The sequence below is a fragment of the Tursiops truncatus genome, chromosome 13, assembly GCF_011762595.2.
Source record: "Tursiops truncatus isolate mTurTru1 chromosome 13, mTurTru1.mat.Y, whole genome shotgun sequence".
Lineage (NCBI taxonomy): Eukaryota > Metazoa > Chordata > Mammalia > Artiodactyla > Delphinidae > Tursiops > Tursiops truncatus.
Genome location: NC_047046.1, coordinates 1,991,086 through 2,014,540, shown reverse-complemented (window position 1 = coordinate 2,014,540; position 23,455 = coordinate 1,991,086). Strand labels below are relative to the sequence as shown.

The 23,455-nt window shown below is 56.3% G+C and overlaps 1 protein-coding gene across 1 annotated transcript in view; it reads right to left on the bottom strand.

Annotated features, from left to right (window-relative positions):
- RIMBP2 (RIMS binding protein 2) overlaps window positions 1–23,455 on the bottom strand; it is a 258,014-nt gene that overhangs the window by 40,715 nt on the left and 193,844 nt on the right. Inside the window, exons 7-10 of the mRNA XM_073789923.1 lie at window positions 14,311–14,506; window positions 9,676–9,821; window positions 8,095–8,171; window positions 2,562–2,671 (exon numbers count right to left, since the gene is read on the bottom strand). Of these exons, the coding sequence (XP_073646024.1) occupies window positions 2,562–2,671; window positions 8,095–8,171; window positions 9,676–9,821; window positions 14,311–14,506 (529 nt within the window). The remainder of the gene's footprint in view (window positions 1–2,561; window positions 2,672–8,094; window positions 8,172–9,675; window positions 9,822–14,310; window positions 14,507–23,455) is intronic.

Here is a 23,455-nt window from a genome sequence, read left to right as displayed (position 1 = left end):
GGTCACAGTGGATTCCTCAGCCCTTTACAGGAATCACTCCAGCATCACCTCTTCGGGACCCCCGCCCCTGCGTCAGCACCCCGCAACCTGCCATCTGCCACCCCACCAGTGAGGCTGGCTTCCCCCCTAGCGCCCAGCACACCACGGCCAGCCACCCGCGTATGTGTGTCAACGCCCCCCTTCCAACGGGGACGAAGCTCTGGGAGGACAGGAACTCTGTTCCCTGCTAGACCTACAGGCACACCTGGCACAGAGGAGGTGCTCAGTAAGAGTGTGTCAGAAGGACAAACAACATGCAAACTGCGCGGGTTTGGAGGCTAAAAAAATTACACACCTTACTCTGATTCTTGATTAGGCGATCACACAAACAGGAATTAAAAGGTGAATTTCCTCCCCCCGCCCCTTGCAGAGCAATGTGTCTGTCTTAGCGAAATTCCCGACATGTGTCCGTTTGGTGAGAAACGATCAGTTTGGTCCCAGAACCACCTGGAGGCTGAGTGGCCCGAAGAACGCCACCAAACTAGCTCTCGTGGCTGCGGGCAGTCACAGCGGGGACCACTTTTTATTTCATGAAATAGATCTCGTGGCTGCGGGCAGTCACGGCGGGGACCGCTTTTTATTTCATGAAATGGCTCTTGTGGCTGCGGGCAGTCACGGCGGGGACCGCTTTTTATTTCATGAAATGGCTCTCGTGGCTGCGGGCAGTCACGGCGGGGACCGCTTTTTATTTCATGAAATGGCTCTCGTGGCTGCGGGCAGTCACGGCGGGGACCGCTTTTTATTTCATGAAATAGCTCTCGTGGCTGCGGGCAGTCACGGCGGGGACCGCTTTTTATTTCATGAAATGGCTCTCGTGGCTGCGGGCAGTCACGGCGGGGACCGTTTTTTATTTCATGAAATGGTCTAATTTCTTCGCGTTCTCTTTACTCGTGGGGCTCGGAAGCTGCTGAGAGCAGAGCCGTGGAAAACTGAGAAGCGCTCGGAGGAGCTTCAGAGATGACACCGTTTGGGTGATCTCGCGACACCAGCGGGAAAGGGCTGTTTCCCCTGGCGCGTCGCAGAAAGGGCTTGACTGGGGGTCCGGGGACCCGGGAGGCTGGGCAGCGTGGAACGAAGGGTGGGGTCTGCTCCCAGTAGACACACGCACACGTCAAGGGACGTGCGACGGGCCCGGGCGACAGGGATGCTGACCACTGAGTCAGTCCCGAGTCTCCCAGGATCAGTGAGGATCTGTTTCTGCTCCTGTCCCCAGGGGCCGGGTCTTGAGACGTCAGTCTTTGCCTCGAGGATGCTCGGAAAACAGCGTCATTTGACACAGGGAACGCCGAGAAGGAGGAGGGTGGGAGTGACAGCAAGTCCTGTGTACCAGGCCGCGTCCTCAGACCCCACGTCTGCTTCCTCATTTATCGCCACAGCCGCCCCTTAAGGTGGCCACCGCGGCCGTCTGCATAGCGAGGGGAGGTGAGCTTGCCACTGTCACGTGGACAACGGAACGCTGAGCTCTGCCGCCTGCCTTCCATCCGGCCTCTGGAAAGTCTATGTGAGCACAGTGCCTGGCGCAAATACTCTAGAGAACTCCAACAAGGGTTACCTGGCAGCCGCCTTGGGCACACAGTTCTCCCCTGGTGCGCACGTGGGTGACGGCAATGTGGATTTGTGTTAAGAGTTCCAGCAGCTTCGCCACCAGTTGTGGTGAAATTTCTCGGGGGGCCTCTACCCACAGCTGTGCCACTGTTTTTCCAGTAACTAATGGAAACCAAGAATTTCAATGACCCCAGGCTCTGGCACCTTCAGAAAAAGAGCCCAGGCTGGGCTGCCGCTCACCGACCTCAGCGGAGGCCACCTGATCTCGGAGCCCATCAACCCCAGGACAAGAGTCAAGAGTGTGGCCATCAGCTCCAGGGAAACTCCAGGAGGTCACGCTAGTTTAGCAAGAAACAATTTTTTTCTGCTCAGAGGGACAGGAGGAAACCGAGACCCTTCTGTTAGGGCAATGGGAGAGTTTAGGGAACCGAGGAATCTGGATTTATGAAGCTCCTGGGGATGTCCCATGTTCATCCTCTAGCTACAAAAGTGACCAAGGTTATGAGTTTTGGGCAGAGGAATTCCCATTTCCTGATCTCACACTGCGCAAGGTGCAGGAAGTGGTCAGGCAGGACACGGGGCTGGACCACCCTAGGTTAACAACAGAGGCTGAAGGTCAATGGGATCGCTGTGAACCAGACGAGGTCCCCTGAAAGGGTCCCCGGCCCTGCCTCGGAGAAGGTGCTGGGCTGCAAGAGAGGCGGGGAGGAGAGACCCTCATCTGTCAGCCCCACGTATCTGCGGGAGCTCCTGGGAAGCTCTGTGAACGTGAACATGAGAAGGTATCCACCCCGTGTCAGAGGGCTGCTTGGGGCTAAAAATAGGAAACCCCACTCAATCAGACAAAAGGGGAACAAACACCTCGTAACTCCCGAGGGCAGGAGGGTCAGAGCAGAGGCTGGGGCGGCCGGGAGTGATGGGCGGCCCGGCCCTGGCCTGGCCTGTGTGCGCCACCTGCCCACCACGCTCTCACTGACCTTCATAGAAGCCATCCTCGTCCATGTCTCCATAGACGTAGAGGTACTTCCCCGCCGTGAGGGGCAGCTCAGCCTCTGGGTTCTCATTTGGCCCGTCAAAGGGGTTGTAACTAGAGAGAGAGAGAAAACCCATTCAGTGATGCTCTGGATGGAGACCGACCCCAGCCCGTCCCTTGCAGAGCTCGGGGCCTCCTCCCTGCTGTCGCCAGGACGTTTTAGACCCACGCGATGGTTCGGTGCTCGTGGATGGTCAACGCACTGAAAACTCAGGCCATCGGCAGCTCGACTCACACAGATTCCATGCTCAATGGCAGTTCTGGAAGCAAGCTCTACACTGAGTCCTTTGTATCAGATGACATTTAAATGACTCCAAATTATATTTTTAAATAAATTTCCAAATCAGCAAGCAAATGAAAAAGGAATTAATCCTATCATTGTTCAAGATATATTATTGATCACAGGTAGAATCATATGACGTATATGCTTCAGTCACCTGCTTACTTTTTACACTTTGCAATATGACATGATTATGTTTCCCCTCATGAAATATTCTATCATATCCTTTTTGATGGCTGTATAATACTCCACTGAAGAGATTAACATACTTTATTTAACCAATTTCCTATGTTGGGCATTGATATTTCTTCAAACTTTTGGCTGATATAATCAGTGCTGCCTCCAGTATCTTTATCAACGTATGCTGCACACCTGCCCACTTTCTTCCTAAAGATAAGTCCCCAGGTGGTATATTTGTTTGGTCAAAGACCTGCACGTTTTAGAGGCTTAGGTGTGTGCAGCCAGAATGTCCTAAAAATGGACGTACGTTTTATCTTCCCCTCCCCACTAGGACTGTAAAATGCCCGCTCCTCAAATCCTCCAAATATTGGAATTAACATTTTTTTTAAAGTCATGTCCAACTTGCAGATAAAACATGTGAGATGAATTTTTGATTTTCTAGTTAAAGGGTCAATTAATTTAAAATAACAGGAAAGGACTCAACAAGAAAATCCAAGTGACATCAGTGATCGTGGGAGATGATCACGTAAACAAAAAGAACAAAGGGTGTCACTCAGTGTCCTGTCACACAAAGGGTGAAGCGGCAGCAGTTCCCCTGGGGGCCAGCAGCCCCGTGAGGTACCAGCACTTTCCTCTGTGTGTTTTATCTGATCCCCACCGAGGCTCAGTGAGGAGAGCAGAGATGATATTATTTTCATTCCCAATTCTCACGGCCAGCTGAAGTGCAGTGACTTGTCCAAAGCCACACGCTCATTAGGAGGTGTGGGTGGGAGCAGAACGAAGGTCTGCTGACCCTCACCCTGCGTGGGTTTAACCACACCGCGTCGCCCTGTCCCTCGGGGTCCAGAGGTCCAGGGACACCATCCAGCGCCCTGAGGGTTTTACTGAGTCAGTGACTGCTGGGGCATCTGCATCGGGATGGAAGGCCAAGCAGACGGATGTACGATGTGAAAGCCCAGCGGCTGGAGTGAAGCCAAACGTGGTTTCTGGCAGAGGGAATGGCACGTGCAAAGGCCAGGAGGATGGGAGCGGGGTCCCCTCAGCTGCTGGAGAAGGACGGGTGAGGGTGGGAGCGCTGGGGGCCGTGGGTCGGAGGGGCCACATCAGTGTGGATTTAACCTCCAGAGCTAACAGCCATCGGGAAGGAGGCGTCACCTACGGAGTGACGTGATCGCATTTGCATTTTGCAGAGGGGTCCCTCTGATGCCGTGTGGATGGGGTCTAGCTGGGCAGGGAGTGTCCTTAGAGGAGATGGAAGGGGGGCTGCCTGGGTATGAGGGCAGGGGTGCAGGGTCCCGGCGGACTCGAAGCTTTCTGGCCTCATGAGGTGCAGATGTGTGTGCAATTACTGGGCAGGGGCTGGCGGGAGCGGGGCTGGATGCGGGGAGACGGGAGGCCCAGGGTCCAGTTCCAGGCGCCTTACGCTGCCTAGGCTCAGAGAGGCTGTGGCTGCAGGTGGAGCCTGGAGTGGTCCACGTGCAGAAGAGGTTGCCCAAGCGGGGAGGATGGAGCAGGAAGACAGGGGACGGGGCCCAGGCTTCAGGAGGCCGCACATCACTCTCAGGAAGAGAAGTCTCAGCTGGTGGGAAAGAGGGTGGAAGAGGCCAGCATGGGGAGGGGACCGTGGGCACCAAGGGGAACTGTGCACCGACGACAGGGTCCACATCCATTGGGGGTTGATGGATAAAATGCAGTCTCCCCGGGCTTCCCTGGTGGCGCAGTGGTTGAGAGTCCGCCTGCCGATGCAGGGGACGCAGGTTCGTGCCCCGGTCCGGGAGGATCCCACGTGCCGCGCAGCGGCTGGGCCCGTGAGCCATGGCCGCTGAGCCTGCGCGTCTGGAGCCTGTGCTCCGCAACGGGAGAGGCCACAACAGTGAGAGGCCCGCGTACCGCAAAACAAACAAACAAACAAACAAAAAATGCCATCTCCCCGAAGTCCGCTGTGATCCGGGTATAGAAGGGGACAGAGCTGCAGCGGGTGAGCCTTGATGACACAATGCTAAGATGGGAAGGAAATGTCCAGAACGGGGAACCCACAGCGACTGAAAGGTTAGTGGTTATTTGCGGTGGGGATGGAGCGGATGGGCTGACACCTGAAAGGGACGGGGGTCTTGGTGAGCGGACAGGAATGTTCTCAACTTGACAGTGGCAAGGATGGCACGTACTGTGCGTTGCATCTAGAGACCGTCATACAGGGTGAAGTAAGCCAGAAAGAGGAAAACAAATACGGTGTCATATCGCTTATAGGCGGAATCTAGAAAAACGGTCCAGATGAACTTATTGGCAAAGCAGAAAGAGAGTCACAGACGTAGAGAACAAACTGACGTTGACCAAGGGGGGTCGGGGGGTGGGACGAACTGGGAGATTGGGATGGACACAGACACACTACGTAAAACAGAGAACTATCAAGGAGCTACTGCAGAGCACGGGGAACTCTGCTCAGTACTCTGTAATGGTCTAATGGGAGAAGATTCTAAAAAAGAGTGGGTACATGTATATGTACAACAGATGCACTTCGCTGGGCAGCAGAAACTAACACAGCATCGCAAATCAACTGTACTCCAATTTAGAAAAATGGGGGGACTGTAAGGTATGTGACCGACCCCTCAATAAAGCTGTTTAAAAGGAAGGGTGCGGGAGGCCTGCATCGGGTGCCTGCAGAACTTCTGGAAAGGGGCCCCCTGGAGCCTCAGCGGGGCTCGTCCTGCTGTTGGGGGAGGGGACTCCGGGCTGAAGAGGGAGCAAGAGATGGGGAAGCAAGGCCGCTCCACAGGCGGCTCCTAGAGCAGAGGTGGGAGGAGGGGACGGGGCCACGGGGAGCAGGGCTTCTCCTGTTTCGAGTTTGGGGAAACTTCGAAGCAGGGTGCTGAGTAAGGACAGTGTTTAGCTCCGGGGGGGAACACCCCCAAACTCCCCTTACCTTCGAGCCACTCCTCCAGGGATCCGCAGGGTGTTTGGGGAACTCAGATCCGCGCGACTCTGTCTGGGACTATTGTCTGCGCTGCTCACCATGTGGTTTGATGTGGCTGGGCGTCAGGTGGAAAACACCCAGAGCGCCAGTGGAGGATGGAGGTGGGGCTCACCGAGCGCCCTGGCTGGGGACCGCGCTGTCGGCCATACACCGGCTGACCGCCCAGGCTTTCCCTCTGCCTGCTTTCACGCTGGCTGTGGATCCAGCCTCTGGGTGCCTCCGCTCTTGGGCACCTTCCCCAGAATAAGGTCTCGTCTCCCCAGGAGAGCGGAGGGAGGGCGTGCCCAGGGAGCAGGGGGCCACCGCAGCCTCGAGGGACCAGGCTCATCGCTGGGAAGGGCCCAGCTGGCGAGGGAGACAAACCTGGAAGGCAGATCGGCGTCCCGGCCGCGGCCCCAACTGGCCGGCCCGGAGGGCTCTGCCTGAACAGCTGTGCCAGCCCAGCTCCACACACACAGAGGCGGAACCGCCCTCCCAAGAGACATGGGGGGGGCTGAGGCCTCCTTCCTGGGCCCCAGGACTGGCGTCCTCAACGCTCTCTCCAGTGATGTGGCGATGTCCCCATGGACCCTATGCAGGCGGGGGCATGGGGGGGGCCCTCCTCAGGGCCGGCTGGCGTCCTCATCCAACACGCCCCAGCCCAGGGCGGCTACTCCACGGGCTTCCATTATCTGGACGTCAGAAGTGGGTTTGCATTGGTGAAATTAGTGGATCAGCGGAAAATAATCCACGGACAGGCAGCATAGTTATTAGAAACGGTTCTCACTGGAGAAGGCACACGGCACTGAAGGTGCGCAGACGGGCTCAAAGGAAGCTCACCCCACCTCCTCCACGCGGACAGATTCTAAGGAGCTAGTGAGGGAGGCATCCACCCTCGGTGACGGCTCCTGAGGTCTGATTCCTCAACAGCTCTGTGCACAGTCCAGTCCCCTCACGGGGGACTCTGGTTGCCCGTCGCCCACTAAGAGGGCAGTGGCGTCTGCCCCCAGAACACTGCCCTTCCTGCCCGGCCAACCCAGGAGGCAAAGGGTCACTGGAGCATCTGGAAACACAAGAGCCCAGGTCCTCACTGAGCATAAAATACAGGAGGTCTGACTGTTTTATGTCTGCTTTTGGTGACTATTCGATTCATCCGTGTCTGCACACCCGGCAAACTCTGGGCATTATAACGCCTGTCGCATTATAACCAGGCAGGGAAGTTGCAGGGAGGCGGCTACCTTCATCCACCTCAAAGTGTTCAGTGGTAACACAAAGAATCTGCGGGCCGTGCGTGAGCAGCCCGGCTCACGGTGGTGGACACAGACACCCAGGTCCTCCAACGGGAGCTCAGCTCTGCAGCTGTAACAGCTACGTGACGTGGCCCAGGCACCGGGCGGACAGGGACGAGGCCGGAAAGGCACCGAGCAGGGGGCTCTGGGCAAGGGGCCCCTCTTTGAGTTTCAGCTTGCCGCCTGTCGTGGGGTGAACTGTGTCCCCCCAAAGAGACGTTCAGGTCCTGGCCCCCGTGGAGGTGAGCTTATTTGGAAATAGGGTCTTTGCAGGTGGGATCACGTTAAGATGAGGTCATACTGGAGTAGGGCGGGCCCTAATCCAGGGACAGGGGTCCTTATAAAAAGAAGAGGGAACACACAGAGACCCACAGAGAAGAAGGGCACGTGAAGACGGAAGCAGAGATTGGAGCGGCGAGTCTACAGCTGCGGGACGTCAGGGACGCTGACAGTCAGAAGCTGGTCGTCCCCACACCCTGATTTCCCACTCCGGCCTTCCAGAGCCGGGAGAGCACGGGTTTCTGCTGCTTTTAAGCAACCCAGTTGGTGACAGTTTTGAATGGCAGCCCTGGGAAACTAACACGCTATCCAAACGCTTGCTATCAGAACAGACAAACCCTTGCCACCCTCCAAAGCCCGGATGAACTGGCCGCTTTCTCTCGGCACCTGGGAAGGGTCCCCTCAGCTCACGGAGCGTTCCCACCCCCATCACCCCACTGCCCAGAGGCTGCCCGTGCTTCCGGATCTCAGAGGATGTGGAGGGGACCGTCGCTCTTACCTATAGCGGGCGACACACAAGTGGACCTTCCCCGAGTATCTCTGCTTGGCGGTACTGGAATTCCATTCATTATCCATCTATTGGAGACACAATGGACGTGCAGGTCACTGAAGCTGTAGGCGTCACATTTCATGCCGGAAGCACGCAGGAGATCCCTTCCACGGTCCCCCTGGGCTTTTCAGCCTCAGATGGTGGGACCCCCGTGAGATGCGGCCACACCCGGGTTCTTGGTCTTGGGTGTGACCCAGAGATGGGGGCGGGGTCCTTCCCTTCGGGCTTCTTGGTCTCACAGAGGACAGTTATAAAGAACTTGTCTCCCCCAATACCGTATGATCTCACTTCTATGTGGAGTCTAAAAAATAATACAAATGAAGGTATGTGCACCACAGAAACAGACTCACTGACATAGACGACAATTTTGTGGTGACCAGAATGGGGGAGGCGTTAGGAGTATGGGATCAGCAGCTACAAGCTACTCTCTATAAAACAGATCCGCAACAGGGAACTACAGCCACTGCCTTGTCATAACTTACAATGGAGTGTAATCTGCAAAAATACCGCATCACTATGCTGACACTGACACAGTACTGTAAGTCAACTATACTTCAATCAAAATTGATGAATTAATTAAAAGCTACTTTTAAAAAGACCTCATCTTCCCACACCCAGATTGGACTCAAGGTAAGGACCATCCCCCAACATAATTTAAGGCCTGAGATGTCACTGCCCCAGACCCTGCCAGGCTCCTCGGAGGACACATCTAGGTAATGCTTTGTGCCCTCAGCCCTCAAGGGCTCCGTGCAGGGAGGGGAGCACGCGTGGATGGTGCCCGGTGCCCCCGGGAATCCTGATCAGGAAAAGGGACACGGGGGCTGCTTCCTCCCGATACGCCCCCGCCCCGCCCCGCTCCTCTCTGCTGCCCGAGTCTGCCGGGCACCGGGACGCTGCCTATAGGGGTTTCCTTACACCGGCTACAACTGTCTTGGGGTCGGGGAAGGGAGGAAAGGGCACCAGGGGAGGGTGGGAGTGACCATGAACCCCGCCCACCCCGGGAGAAGGCCGGGTCCCTCCTGACACTCCCGCACCGGGGAGAGGGCTCTCCTGGGGGTCACAGCACGGCACTCCCCGTCTCAGGGCCTTCAGTGGTTCCCCCTGAACTTGGACCAAAAGTCGAGAGCTTCCCTGAGGCCTCAAGCCCCCTCCCCAGCTCCCAGCTCCTCTCCAGCCCCAGCGGGCTTCCCCTGGGCTCCTTCTCACAGATAAACAGACCACGAGTGGCCAAGAAGGGCCGCCCTGTCCTTCACCCCGTCCCTCCGGGTCACCGGCTTGTTGGGTTCATGACATTCGCTGTTACCCGACTTTTAGGTGTTGACTTACTTATGGTCATTCAGCCCATGAGAGCAGGGACTCCCCCCACCCCCATCTGTAAAACTGGGGCCACACGTCCTGGCACATAGTAGGTGCTCAATGAACGGGGGTGAAGGCAAGAAAAAGGGGGGCTGGGGAGAGAGGGGAGGGCCGCCAACACCCACAGCGCGCATCACGCGCTGGGGCAGCTGCCTCAGCCAGCACAGGACTCACGTCGGCTTCAAATCTGCATCTTGGGCCACCAGGTCTCGACAGAAAGGGGGGCTTGATGGGCAGAGGTTCTGGCTTGTCACCTGGGAGCGGGAGGGGCCGGATAGATTCACCGATCACAGTGCGGCTTCCAGCGGAGCTCTCCTGACCTGTACACCAACATCGGAGCAATTTGAGAGAAGACACGAAGGAAATAATCAAAGTGCACTGGTCACTTGCCTTCCCTGTGGGTCTTTCCCTGTCTTTGGCATCAGTCCTGGACTTTTATTTTGGGACCCACCCATCTCCCACTCTTAATCTACACCCCCGGCTCTGGGCTGTCCATCCGGCAGAGTCCACGCCTGGCTACACCAATTGTTTGGTGGAGGTGGTGGTGTTGCACATGAGATGGGAAGGTCCAATCAGAGAGAACTTCGTGGGAGTCATGGGCAAAGAGGCTCTCTTTTTCTCTGGCTTAAAATGGAGAGGAGATGAGACTCAGTGATACTGCAGCCACATTGCCACCAGGAGGAGGAAAGTCCATCTGAGAATGGAGACTGCTCATAGAAGGAGGAGCTGAGACGGAGAGGGAGGAACTGGACCCCAGTGGCATGGCTGGAGCCCCTGAATCCAGCTGTACCTGAGGCTAAACCCAGGCTCTTCACCTACTCTATGGGATAAACAAATTCCTTTTTGCTCGCACCAGTTTAGGCCGGCTTTGCTGTCACTTATGACTGAAAGAGACCTGATTTATACACAAAGTGGCCAAATGGTCAGGTTTATGGCTAAAAATTATTCTTGAGACTCACTAGGACCAGAGCAGATCTGCCCACCCTGTCCTCATGGGGCTGCTGAGCCCCAGCCCAGTGACATGTGGCAGGGCGGGGAGAACTGAGCACCTTGACCAGTGCTGGCCCGGACTGTCGGGTTAAGTCAGGCGTGTTTCCTTAGGACCGGATGTGAATTACAGAAGCAACCATTTCCCTTCCCCACGTTCTCACTGCCTGGTGGCCTGCGGATGCTCCTTTCTGGCTCTGTCTAGTCTCTGGCTGGCTGTGGCTCTCCCATCACAGGGACAGCTCCACTGAGGAAGACGACGCGCTGAGCCCAAATCAGGAAAAACATACAGGGTGAGAAGTGCTCCCACAAAGGCTGTGTAGAAGTCACCCCCAGAGAACCCCCACTCCCCTAGCTGATTAAGAGAACTGAGAACCTTGGGGGACCATCACTGCAACAAAGAATTGATGCTGCAGTGGACCCGGGGTCCCCGCTAGGAGGCCACATCTCAGAGCGCAGCGGCCTGGCTCTGGTCACTGCCCAGGACCCCTAATGACCACAGCAGCCAGTGCTTGGCATAGAGCAGGTGCAAAGTCAATATCTACTGAATTAATTGACTCCCTCTGAAAGCCGGCGGAGGGCGTGGCCTGGCTGCAGGGTGCTTCAGTGCTGCAGGGGAGGTGTTTCACCCCGACACAGGACTCGCCCAGGCCAACGAACTGTGAGTGGAAGAGACGTGTCCTGCTTTGGGGCAGAAGCCTTTTTGAGCCAGTGTCTCATTTGTTATGCTTCCTTTCCCTTGCGATGGAACATTCCAGATGGGAAAGGCTCAGCATTCCCCAGTGAAGAGAGTGTGGAACCCACTCCCTGAGCCAACCTGAGATGGATGTGCAGTGTGATCGAGAACAAGACTTGTTCTCTTTCGAGCCCCTGAGATTTGGGGATGTTTGTTACTGCAGCTGAACCTAGCCCATCTTGACTGATACACTGCTGCCGGGAATAGCAGGGGGCGACACCACCAGCAAAGGTGAAATGAGCATAGTAGAGTCATCTCATATTCACATTTTAACTTAAACAAATCCAGTTGTCTAGACAAAAATATTTTGTTGCATGTGGCATTTTACCTGCCCTTCTGCTCTCTGAGTGGATGTGAGATTAGAGACAAAATCATGCAGTGCCCTCAGCGGCACGCCCCTTCATGCTCCGCGTGTTTCAAGATATGCATTTTCTGGAAAATATGGCCACTAAGGTCAAATCAATGACTTTATCCAGTGTTTCACCAAAACCCAGCTCCAATACTGGAAGGAAACTGGCTGTGTAGGGGCAGCCCTGGGAGATGACATGCCCCCTTCCTAGGAGATTTCTGGGGATGATTCTGTCCCTGTGTGATTTCTGCCTTGCTGGTTGCAGATGTGACTACTGCACAGAAGGCGAGTCCCTTAGGGACTCACGGTCAAGCGGTCCTTGTCTTCCTCAACCTTGGGCGGACCCAGCCTCAGGCAGGAGGCCCCCAGGGGATGCACGGCACACCTGCCGGGTCCTGCTCTGACCCTGCACTGGCCCTGCTTGCTCCTCTGCCCGCCCCACCCTCCCCTCCTGCGTAAGGAGGAGAGGCCAGCCCAGCGGCGAGTTCCCTGTCACTCTCACCCTTAAAGAGGCCCCTGCCATCTGCCGTCAAGGAATGGCTTTGAGGGGGGCTTCAGGCCTACCAGGCACTCCTCCCACGGCCAAGCGATGCTAGCACAGCAAGGATGCGGCAAGGAGGCGGCCAAGCCTGTCTGGCTTTGCCAGCAGGGGGCCCCCGTGGGCGAGGTAGCGCTTATCAAATGAGCTGGTCTGTTATCACGATGGCTCTTCCACGGGGCTGAACGGAAGCCTCGGTGCAAACCTATTCTTCTGCCGGGATCGGAGACAGCGTCCTGTTTGGGTTTTGTTGGTTTTGTTCTCAGCATCCATCTTCCTCCGTCGTGAATTAGATCCTTTTTTCCAGATCATCGCAACACCGACTGAACCAGGTCACTCACTGCTCTCCTCCCCACCCCCACTGACCCACGAGCTCGCCCTGGACTAACACATTCTCACGCTGTGCTGCAAGGAATCTGCGTAGGGGGCCCCTGGCTGCCACTTTTAGAAGGGCCCGCTTGCAAGCTGGGCTGGGCTGTATCCGGGAACACAGCTTCTGAAGTGTTCCTGCACCAATAGGAAAGGCTCCCTAAGTGACGGGGTGCTTCCCTGTAACCAGCCTGTTTGCGCCGCCTGGTGTGTGCCGGGCGCCTGCCTCGCTCTGGGGGGCCTGGGGTTCCGGTGTGTGCCGGGCAGAGGTGCCCACGTGACCAGCCCCCAGTGCACCCTGGAGGCTGCATCTCTACTGGGCGTCCCTGGGCCTCACCACCGCACGGGGTGGTGCTCGTGGGGCGCTCTGGGTGGTCCTCCCAGAGGAAAAAGGTACCGACTGTCTGCACGTGGATCCCCCCGGACGCCCGTCTCTGCGGGCCCACCGTGTGTCTGTCCTGTGCCGCCGGAACAGTTCTGAGCCAGGAGGACACGACGTTATGCTGAGTCCCGGGACTTACCGACTGCTTGCGACCCGGGGACCCTGAAAAACGTGCATGGCCGAGATCACGTGAACCGGCAGCCCCAAAGCTTCTCACCCCGTGGGAGCTGGAGAAATGGTCTTCTTTCTGGGAGGCAACCTTCTCTGACCACCCCGTCTAAGTGGCCCTGGGTCACTTGCTCTCTTGTCACCTGACCTCCCGCGTCTGTCTGAGTGGGAAGCTGCCCAGTCACTCATCTGTCTCCTTGTGCTCCCCCCACCCAGAGGGGCTCCACCCAGGGCCTGGCCATCTGCTCAGCATCGCGGCCTGGGGGGGTACCCTGTGCTCAGAACTTGTCTGTTGGATGGGGTTGTCCCGACCCCCCTCTCCTCCTGTCTTGTGTTTCGTGGCCACTTAGCATTCTCCTACCGCATGAGCAGCGCGGGAAGGGAGCAGGAAGCCAGGAAACATGATTTATCAAGACACAGGCAGCATCACCTTGTTTTCAAAATGAAAAGCGTCCAGAGAACTTACCCTACGTTCTGACAAGACCCAGGAGAGATGTGGGAATTCTCTCTCTTTTATGGAATTCCAGAGTGAATATCTGACATTCGTCTCCAGTAAACTTGAAAACATCGACTGTTTTACAGGAGGATAAAACTGGGCCTGCGACCCGTTCCACCTTCAGTGGAGAGAAAGTTCCCTGACTGAGCAGGGTATTCTGTTGCCTACACTGGGAACCTTCCATGACGTTAAATTCAATGCCTCTGGGATCAACATTCCCCTCAACCACGCAAATTCAAACCTCCCTGCCCCCCACCTCTGCATCCTACACACAAATGTGATGGGAGGGCATTGAAATGCACCGCTGTTAGTACCGCGGCCTTTGTCAGAAGGGAAGTTCCAAGTACATCACAATGTCAACGAGAGGCCACTGGATGAAAAGAGGGGAAACGAGGGAAGCTGAGAAGCCCACCTGGCAGATCCCAGCGTAGACCCCAGAGCCAGACCCCTGGGGCCGAGCCCCGGCTCACCGCCCGGCTGGGCGACCCACTAAGCCCCTCCACCCGTGTTGTCTGTAGAACGGGGCTCAGAAGGTGTGCGGAGCCACGCTGGTCGGCACCGTCAAGGGCTGAGGACGAGGTCTGGAGCGTGGGGTGGACGTGGGAGACGCCGGCTGGCCTGTACCGCCCCAAGGCCTGCTAGGCTGGTCACCGCCCCAGATGTGGTGAGATGCTCTGTCACACACCTCCACCCCCGACCCTTGCCAGCGCCCCTTCTCCATCCCGGCTGCCGTGCGAGGGAGGGAGGGAGGGAGAGAGGGAGGTCGGTCGGTCCAGGCGCTTACCTTTGCCAATGGAGGGAGCCAGTCCGTTCATGAAGCTCCGGAAGGGCTTGCCGGGGGACGAGGGGACGTCCAGGGAGCTGCCTCCCTGCAGGTCGATCTCGCCCGCGTGCTCCCGGAGCCGACCCAGGTCCCGGGACAGCAGGCTGAACTGCTCACTCTGCGCGCGGCATTTCTCCTCTAGCTCCCGTGCCCTGCGCTGCGCGCGGAGACCCGGACCCGCGGTCAGCAGGCGGCCTGGCCTGCTGGGGCCCCGCGTGTCTGCGCACAGGTGTGCGTCTGTGCGTGTGTGTGCACGCGTGTGCACAAGAATGCATGCCACGTGTGCATGGGGGGATGACAGTGCGTGTGCGTGTGTACTGTGTGCATGTGTGTTGCATGGGTGTGCACAGGACTGAGTGCCGTGTGTGCATGTGTTAATGACAGTGTGTGTGTGTGTGTGTGTGTGTGTGTGTGTGTGTCTGTGTGTGCAGGAGGGCTGCCTCTTTCCTCCACGCGAGAACGGTGTCTGAACAAACTAAGCTTCCTGTGCACCCTGGCCGTCGGCCAGGTTTCCTCTCAGGGCGAACGTGGGAAAGCACAGGAGCCGAGAAACCTTGCAAACACTCAGATCCCAGCAGCCAACTGCGGGTTGTTCCGGGCTCTGTGTACAGCCCAGGCACTTTGCGGTTGGCACGCCTCACTGTAGCTGCTTGAAATTTGGAGCGTGAGGCGGTGACACAGCCCAGCTTTGCGGACAGCTCAGTTGCTAACCCCTGGATGCAGTTTTCTTGTAAGCTGCAGAACCCCAAAGCACCCCGCTTTGGCATTAAAGGGAAGTGCTGTTTGCTGGACTGGCTTAGCAACATCGCTGCCATTTGCAGACATCGGAGACATCTCGGGAGCACCAGGGAGCTGGGAGCGTCCCCTGGGCACACGCGGCAGGGAAGGGTGCCCTGGGCAGCTCCCCCCATTAACCCCCAGGGAGCTGGGAGCGTCCCCTGGGCACACGCGGCAGGGAAGGGTGCCCTGGGCAGCTCCCCCCATTAACCCTCATCTCTGCCTGCTCTGGGTTCTCAGCTGGGCAGGTGTGACCCAGCCACTCTCCTCTCCCTGGGGAACCATGGTGCACACTCCCTACACCTCCTCCCCTGGCGCCCTTTCTCCTGCTGTCAGAACTCCCTGCCCTGGGCCACCGGAGGAGGGGCACAGGGAGGGTCCGCTCTGCCCCCTCCCCTGCAAGCTCCCTTCCTGGCACATTCCAGTAGCTCCCTGATTACTTCTCGTCTGCCTCCGTGACTAGATCATTTATGCGCCAAGCTTGTGCTTTCTGGTTCCCTGAGACACCCACGACGCGCTGCATAGCACTGGCACGTGGCAGGTGCTCCGTAACTGTTTGCTGAGGCAGAGAAGAGGGGACCCCCTGACTTGCAGGCATCACGTTCCTAGAGGCAGCAGCTTCTTTCATCTGCATGGAGGTCCTGCCTTGTCTCCCTTCCTCAGTCTGTGGTAAGTGGAAAATCCCATCTGCTGTATTATTAACCGTGGGCACCGTCTGGCTTCCTCCACTAAAATGTCAACTCCACGAGGGCAGGAATTTTTGTCCGCTTCTCTACCGCTGTGTCCCCAGCACTCGGACTAGAGCTTGGTACCAAGTCGGGGCTTGAGAGATGTTTGGTCTCATGGCGGTGTGCACGCAGGGATGCAGGACAGTGGTAGACCGATGCTCTCTTCCTCTTCCCGTCCCCCCCTCTTCCCTGTCCCTCCTCCACTGGTGTTAAGCTTTTCAGCTCCTTAGGCCAGAATGAAGTGCTGTTTATGTCTGAGATCATGGAATTCTAAAAATAGATCTAACAAATCCCAAACCAATAATTAATTTCTTCAATGCATTTAACAAAATCAGCAGGATTCTTCTCTTAAAAGGCTGAATGAGCTTGGCTACGATTGCTGTCACCACCGAGGAAGGCACAGAAGTGACGCTGGGCGCCCGTGGGCACAGGTGGGGACGTGGCGAGATCCGCCTCCTGCCCGGGCACCCCCCATCGGGGAGACGCGGCACCCGCCCAGGAGCAGCGGTGACCCCAGGATGGCGGCATCAGATGCCTCAAGGCCGAGGGTTCTGGCTCTCCCTGCTCAGCCCTGAAGACGAAATGTTTGCTCCAGGGCTGAGCGACAGGTCCTCAGGCAGGGAACAGTCGCCAACAACCCAGCCTCAGGCAGGAAGGGCATCAGAAGAGCCCTGAGCTCACCCGTTCATCCAGGTGTGCCGCCAGGTGCCCTGGTGGCGTGTGTGGGAGGGTGTCAGGTGAACGTGGAAGAACACAAATGCCACTTAGATGGCCACATCCTCATTGTAATGTGCACAAGAAAAAGACAACTGGTAATCAGGTCCTTCATGTCACGCGGTGTGTGAAAAGTGAACCAACCCAAAAAGCAGACAGATTTTTCATTGATGTAACATTCGTGAAATGACGAGACTAAAGCAGTGGAGAGCTGATCAATGGTTGTCAGGGTCTGGGGTTGGGGGGAAGGTCCGAGTACTAGGAATTAAGATGAGGGCGTGTCTTTGGGGGTGGAGCCATCTGTATTCCCGGTTGCGGTTCATGAATCTATATGTACCATCAGATTCCACAGAACTAAGCGCCAAAGGAAGGGCAAAGAGTGAGTCTCTGTGGTTTGGTTACTGATAACTGTGCCTGCGTCAGCTTCCTGGTTTCAACAATGTACTCTGGTCACCTACGACGCTGTCCTTGGGGAGGTGGGTGAAGGTACACAGCGACCATCTGTGCTTTCGTAACTTCTCGGGAGTCTCAAAATTATTTCAAAATAGAGAGTTCTAGAAAGTGAATGGATTTAAAGAAAATACGAAATAATCATGGAGAAAATCTCCAAGGCGGTACATGAAAAGCTGGCGTTGTGGGAACATCAGATCAGGAGCCTTGAGCGTTAGAGCGGCCGAGGTCTCAGGAGCCCACGTGGAGGTCGGGCATCCGAGGCGCCTGGAAACAGGCCCCTGGCGGGAGCTCCTGATTTACTGGGGCCAGGCGCGGGCGGCACAGAGAGGGAGGAGGGCAGGCTGTGTGCTCCCAGCAGGCCCTGTGGGACTCAGACCAAAGCAGAGAGAAAGGTCGGGGCTCACGCAGGGGTGCTGAACCGCTGCACGTTTTAGGTGCTACGGTGAACCCCACCTCCTGGGCGCCACTGCCGGCCCGCCAGGACCCCAGCTCTTGGAGCGCCTCCTTCCAGGGACCGTTTCTTTGTTCAGGGTCCCCTTCACTGATGGGGACTGTGGCAGGCGGTTCTCCCCGGCAGCTGGCACAGGACGTGCCTGTAGAAAGGGGGCCGGCTCTGACGTGAGTGATGAGGGGAGGGTCCTGGAAGTAGGTGGATCGGAGCTGGCGTCAAACCGTCTTTAAATTGAACATCCCCGGAGGTGGTGGGAGATGCCCACGAGAGGAGGAGCGAGGCAAACCCCCAGGATCTTGGGGACCAGGGGGCTGGTGGAGGAGGCTCCTAAGGGGCAGGGAAGAGGGATGTGCCTTCTCGTCAACAAGCGTTTCGTGACACACGTCTGCACACGTGCGACAACTGGGCTTGAGACTTGCTTCCATTGTGACCCGGGAGCGAAGGGGCAGGGCCAAGCCTCTCCCACCCGGCATTTCTACCCCAAAGATTCTACGAGTCCTGCGTGATCACACCTAATTCTTTGCCCCTCTCTTATCAATTCCTTGCTTTGTTTCTCCTCTGGGTATCCGAGGACACGGCTTCAAGACAGCAGGAGGACGATTCCCCAAAGTCAGGCAGCTTCCAGATGCCTCTTCTCACTAATTTCAGGGGGGAAACGGTCTGAACAACTAGGAGATGAGGCGTAGGGACCCGTTAAACCGGAAGAACATCCCACAGGTGAGCGCTCCCTCTGGAAAGTTCACCAAGCTTCCCTGCTGTTGCCCCCTTCCAGGAAGGAAGCAGGTGTCCCTTCCAGAGCCTCCACAGACACCCTCTCCGGGCCTGGCTGCAGCTGGCGGCGGCTGGGTCTCTGATGCTGAGCCCGGCCGCTGGGGCTAAGTGCCTCCGATGGTCCCCAAGCTGCTACCAGAAGGAACTGCTTCCAAGTGATGCAGAAAGCAAACAGCAAGCTCACTGCTGGGTCCGGCCGGCTTACTGGGGTGCCAGGATTGATTTCAGGATTCAGGGCACCATCAGCTCCTGGCTGGGTGGCGACACCGGTGGGGCAGAACCACGCCCGCTTGAATTAACCAGTCTGCTTGAGTGTCGCCATCCCGGTTTGTCCCGGCCCCGCTTCTCCTCACCCTGACCCGCCACCTGAGCATCGAGAGCGGAGGGCGGCTGCACTCTGACCGCAGCGGGGACAGACGGCACCGTCACCCGGCAAGTAAACCCCGACTGGAATCAACAGCAGAGACTTGCAGATGTGGCTGCGGGCATTTATAAAGACGAAGAAAACACGTTCAAAGATGCACCTGCCAGCATTCCCAAGGTCCTCCACTCTGTATGTTTCATCTGCTTTTGTTTTTGTTTTGTGGTGCGCGGGCCTCTCACTGCTGTGGCCTCTCCCGTTGCGGAGCACAGGCTCCGGACGCGCAGGCTCAGCGGCCATGGCTCACGGGCCCAGCTGCTCCGCGGCACGTGGGATCCTCCCGGACCGGGGCACGAACCCGTGTCCCCTGCATCGGCAGGTGGACTCTCAACCACTGCGCCACCAGGGAAGCCCTGTATGTTTCATCTGACTTCCAGGCTTCATAAAGGGGAGCAGATGAGTACTGTGCCCTGTAATTAGTGTCCAAGCCAGGACAATTTTGAGGGTCCAGGGATGCTGTGAACACTCACGCTAGCACAGCCAAGCCAGGGGCGTCCTAGGCAGTGCAGGAGGGATTTGGAGTAAGTTGTTCTGTGCGGTGTCTTTAGGGGTAAACAAGATTTGTGGTGCTATTTATTGCTTAGTGAGTACCTACTGTGTGCCAGGGCCTGCCAGGGGCTCTCTACGCACGAGCGCTGATGGCCAGAGAGACTCCCTGGGGTAAGTTGGTGTGAGCCCGTTGCATGGCTGAGGAAGACCAGGCCAGATGGACTAAAGACCAAGGTCACACACCCAGTAAGTGGCAGGACACACCCAATCCTCTCTGACTCCAGGCTCTGGGCTGTGTCTAGATCCCAGACCCCCGCCCCCACTCTCTCACTCACTCAGAGGGCGTGGAGGAAAGTCACATAAGCTCACTGGGCCTCAGTTTCTTCATCTATAAAATGGGAGAGAAGCTTCCTTCCAGAACTCTGGAAAATTGTAAGTCCAGACTCTGGCGGGCATGGTAGGGGCCCCATGAGCAGAAACTAAGATCTTTTGTCCTCTGCGGGCAACGGACAGCGCCAGAGGGATGGCTAACTAGTGAGCCAATCACCCTCGCCTCTCAGACGGCCGAACTTCTGCTTTCAGCAAAGGTGATGGTGCATTTCAGCCCATGCAGGTAGATTAGAATCTCCCCACTTTTTATCATCAGCGGGAGACACGGAGAGTCTCTCCATACTCTTTTACGGTGATTCCCAGTTAAGAATTAGCCTCCACTGCCAGGTTAATACCCACACCCGCGCCCAGCTCTTGCCTGCAACTGTAATGTACACAGAAAAACCCCATCAGTTCATCTGAACCGGCTCTGAATTCCAGGATCTTGACAAATAATTGCTCTGAATCTTTACAGGACAATGCCATCCTGATACTAAAATGTAACAAAGTAATAACCAAGGGGAGACTTGGGCGAAGGTGACTTTTTACTTAATGTTTCGCATCCTTTAATGTGTGTGGAGTCAGCACTATTAAAACACAAGTGTCGTAAACGTTTGCTTTGGTTCACACGATTAATGCCTTTATCGAATTGTCCAACCAAAGCACAGTGAGTTCTGCTGCTGGTGGGTCTGGGTCGTTTGAGTCTTCTGTTTCTGTGTAGACGAGCATTAGTCGCAGAGGCGCCCTGTGCGCAGATAGACGCCCTTCACGGATGAGACGTCAAACCCTGGGGCTTCCCGTTGACCGCAGCTTTCGTCCTCCCAACGGCGGTCGGGAAGGGGAGCGTTAGGGAGATAAAGCTGGAGCAGAGGTAGTCCTGGGTGGCTGAACCCCCAGACACCTGCCCCAGTTCCTTTGTCCCTAACAACCTCGTCCTCCAGCTAAGACTCATGGGCGCAGGGTAGCCAAGTCTACCCTAGGGAGGCAGAGACCCCATCCCCACAATTCCCGGAGGACAGAGAATTCTTAAGAGATTTAAAGGCAGAGCATTAAGTATAAACTTCTTTATCTGTGCACGTCTCAGATTCTCGACTTAGCTAATATTCTGTCTGTCCACTTTAGTATCAAAACTGCATTGCTCTGTGAAGATTCGAGAATTCAGACGTGGCAGAGCCATGCCACCAGGCCCCCACCCAGGGAGACTGCACTTCCCAGCCTCCCCTGCAGCGAGGCGGGGCTGGGTCACTAGCTCTGGCCAGCGGCCTGTAAGCAGAGGTGACACCCGTGCCTTCTGTAGCTGAGACATGGAAGAGGTCTCCCTGCCGTGGTGACCAGGAAGCCGTACGCTCCGGATGACACAGCCTCAAGATGCAGGGAGCCTGGATCCCTGAGTCACCATGTGGAGTGGAGCTTCGTGGAGTGTTCCTATATCTGCACTGGCAAGAAATGAACCTTTGTGCGTTGAGTGTGAGACTTCGGTGTTTGTTACTGCAGCACACCCTGGCCTACCCGAACACATGCACCAGAGACCAAGTTCATCTGTTTGATGGGACCAAACATACTCATTTACTCACAAGCACGCTCCCTTGCCAGATGGTCACTGAGCATCTTAACACAAGCCAGGCAGCAGAGGGTACCTGAGGCCTTGTTTAGGGACCCACAGAAATGGTTTCATTTTAATTTCCTTTAAACTCAGAGGAAAACTGAATATAACAATAATGAATCCAACCTGGATTATATTCGTCTTTGCACCTAAGCAGATGTAAAATATAATTTTTATGTTTTTATGGAAGAAGGGACCCATGAAAGCAAAAGGAGCCTGGGGACCAGGAGAGTCACCGTGCAACTCAGATGCTGGACCCTTGCCTCCAGATGAGCCCTGTCTCCTTTCGAATGAGACTCAGGGATGAATGGAGCCTGTTCAGGCTCGTCCTGGCATCGCCCGCAGGTGGATGCCTTGGTCCAGGAGGACGGCAACAAGTGCTGGGAGTGAGGCCATAAATACCTAGGAAGGAGCCCTGGAGAATCAGCCACAAAGCATGTGAGACGCACATGCGAAGCACTCAGCACTGACACGCTGGCGGGAAGCAGCTCACCATGGGCGAAAGTCCCCTGGCAACGGACCCCAGAACTCGCTGCCTCCTACCCAACAGGATTTAGGGTTCACGGGCCCCACAGTCACGGGCCATCTCTTCTCTGCACACTCTTTTCTCAGTGACTTGCGATGGTGTTACCCGTGGACCCTCAGGGCCTAGGCTCTGCTCTTAGAAGCTGTGTGTCCTCGGCAGGTGGCTCAGCGTCTCTGTGCCTTGGTTTTTGATCAGCGAAATGAGGAGGTTGATACCAACCTCCCTGGGTGGTATTAAAAGGATGAAATTCCATCACTCTTGTCACTTGTGGCCGCGTGGCGTGCGTTCCTGTCTCTGCTGCTGCTGGGGAAGGGCAGCTGGGCTGCTCGGCCAGCGTTTCCAAGCCTGGCTGCTGCGGGAGCTGATCCACCTTTTGGTACAGGTTTGCTGGCAGGAGACCTGACCCCACCTCGCAGGGAGGTCAGGATTCCGAGATCAGAAGATGCTGCCGTGCAGTGGTGGAGGGTTTGGATTCTGACGCCAAACTCCTGGGGCTTTCGCTCCTGATTCTGCTCCTGACTAGCTCCGAGGCTTTGCGGAAGTCATTTCTCCTGCCTCGGTTCCCCTGGTTGTCATGGAGACTGAGAGGGACAATACGTCCGTTATCTCCTAGGTAACCCGCAGATGCACCCTTAGAACAGTGCCCGGCTCAGAGAAGGGTTCAATAAACATTGCTGTTGGCACCGTTGCTGTTGTTATAACTATTTTCTTTTGCTTCTTTGTCTTAAACTCACTCCCTCATAAAGTGCCAAGGAAGCTATGTAGCTAGTACCTGCTCTTAGGCTGTTAGGTCTGCAAACAGCAAACCTGGATTCTGATTCCGGATTCTGAAAAGCTCTGTTCTATTTTCAGTTGACTCCTGACCCCTGTCTTTGCTCAGCCCCCAAGCCAGCCCGGATCGGTCCTTGGGTGTCCTGACCAGGAATAAAGACACCCCACCCCCCCATCTCCAAACATCCTGGCCAATCGTTCATCAGCAAACAGCACTGAGAAACATCCACAGAACCGGATGTGCGCGTGTAGGTGTTTTGAGGGGTTCACCTAACACGTCTTCCGGGGCAGCCCTTCTCCGTCACTGCATTCTCTCTAGCTGCGCAAGGAGGTGGGTTGTTCTGCTCGGTAGAATATCTGACTAAAGGAAGTCACCAGCCTGCCAAGTAGGAGACACAGAGAACGAGAACTTCCAAACGAAGACTACACTGCCCCCTAGGGATGCTCGGAGGATCGGCGGGCGGGGTCGCACTCGGGTTATTCTTGGTCAACAATTCTGGTTCCTAAGGTGCTGAACCAGGATTGGCCAAGAGTCCCAGGGGGCTTACCCCTCCAGATATAGTTCTTCCTGTAACCAGCCTGGCACTCTCCAAACAACGCTTCTCGAAGTACCCGGAGGGCTGGTTAAAACTCAGATTTCGGTCCCCCACTCCGGGTTTCTGACTCAGTGGGTCTGACAAGCTCCCCAGTGATGCCGATACTGCGGGTCCCAGAACCCCGCTTTGGAAACCACCCAAGAGTGAGAAAAGTCCTTGGTTCTACAAATTCACGGCCAAACTCAGAGTTTTGGAAAAGGCTCAAAACCCTGTTTGGAGGGACAGCTCATTTCTCTTCTTCCCCAGGCGGACGCCTGTGAGAACAAGCAAGGGTCCCCAGCTGCTGGGAGGGTCGCTGCCCTCACTCGACACAGAATGGGAATGGGACCGCTCAGGTGCAAGGCTTGAATTCCGATGACGGACCCACCAAATTCTGGGCTCTTGGCCGGGCTCGAAAGCACGTGGCTGACCCAAGGGTAGAATCATCCCGACAATTC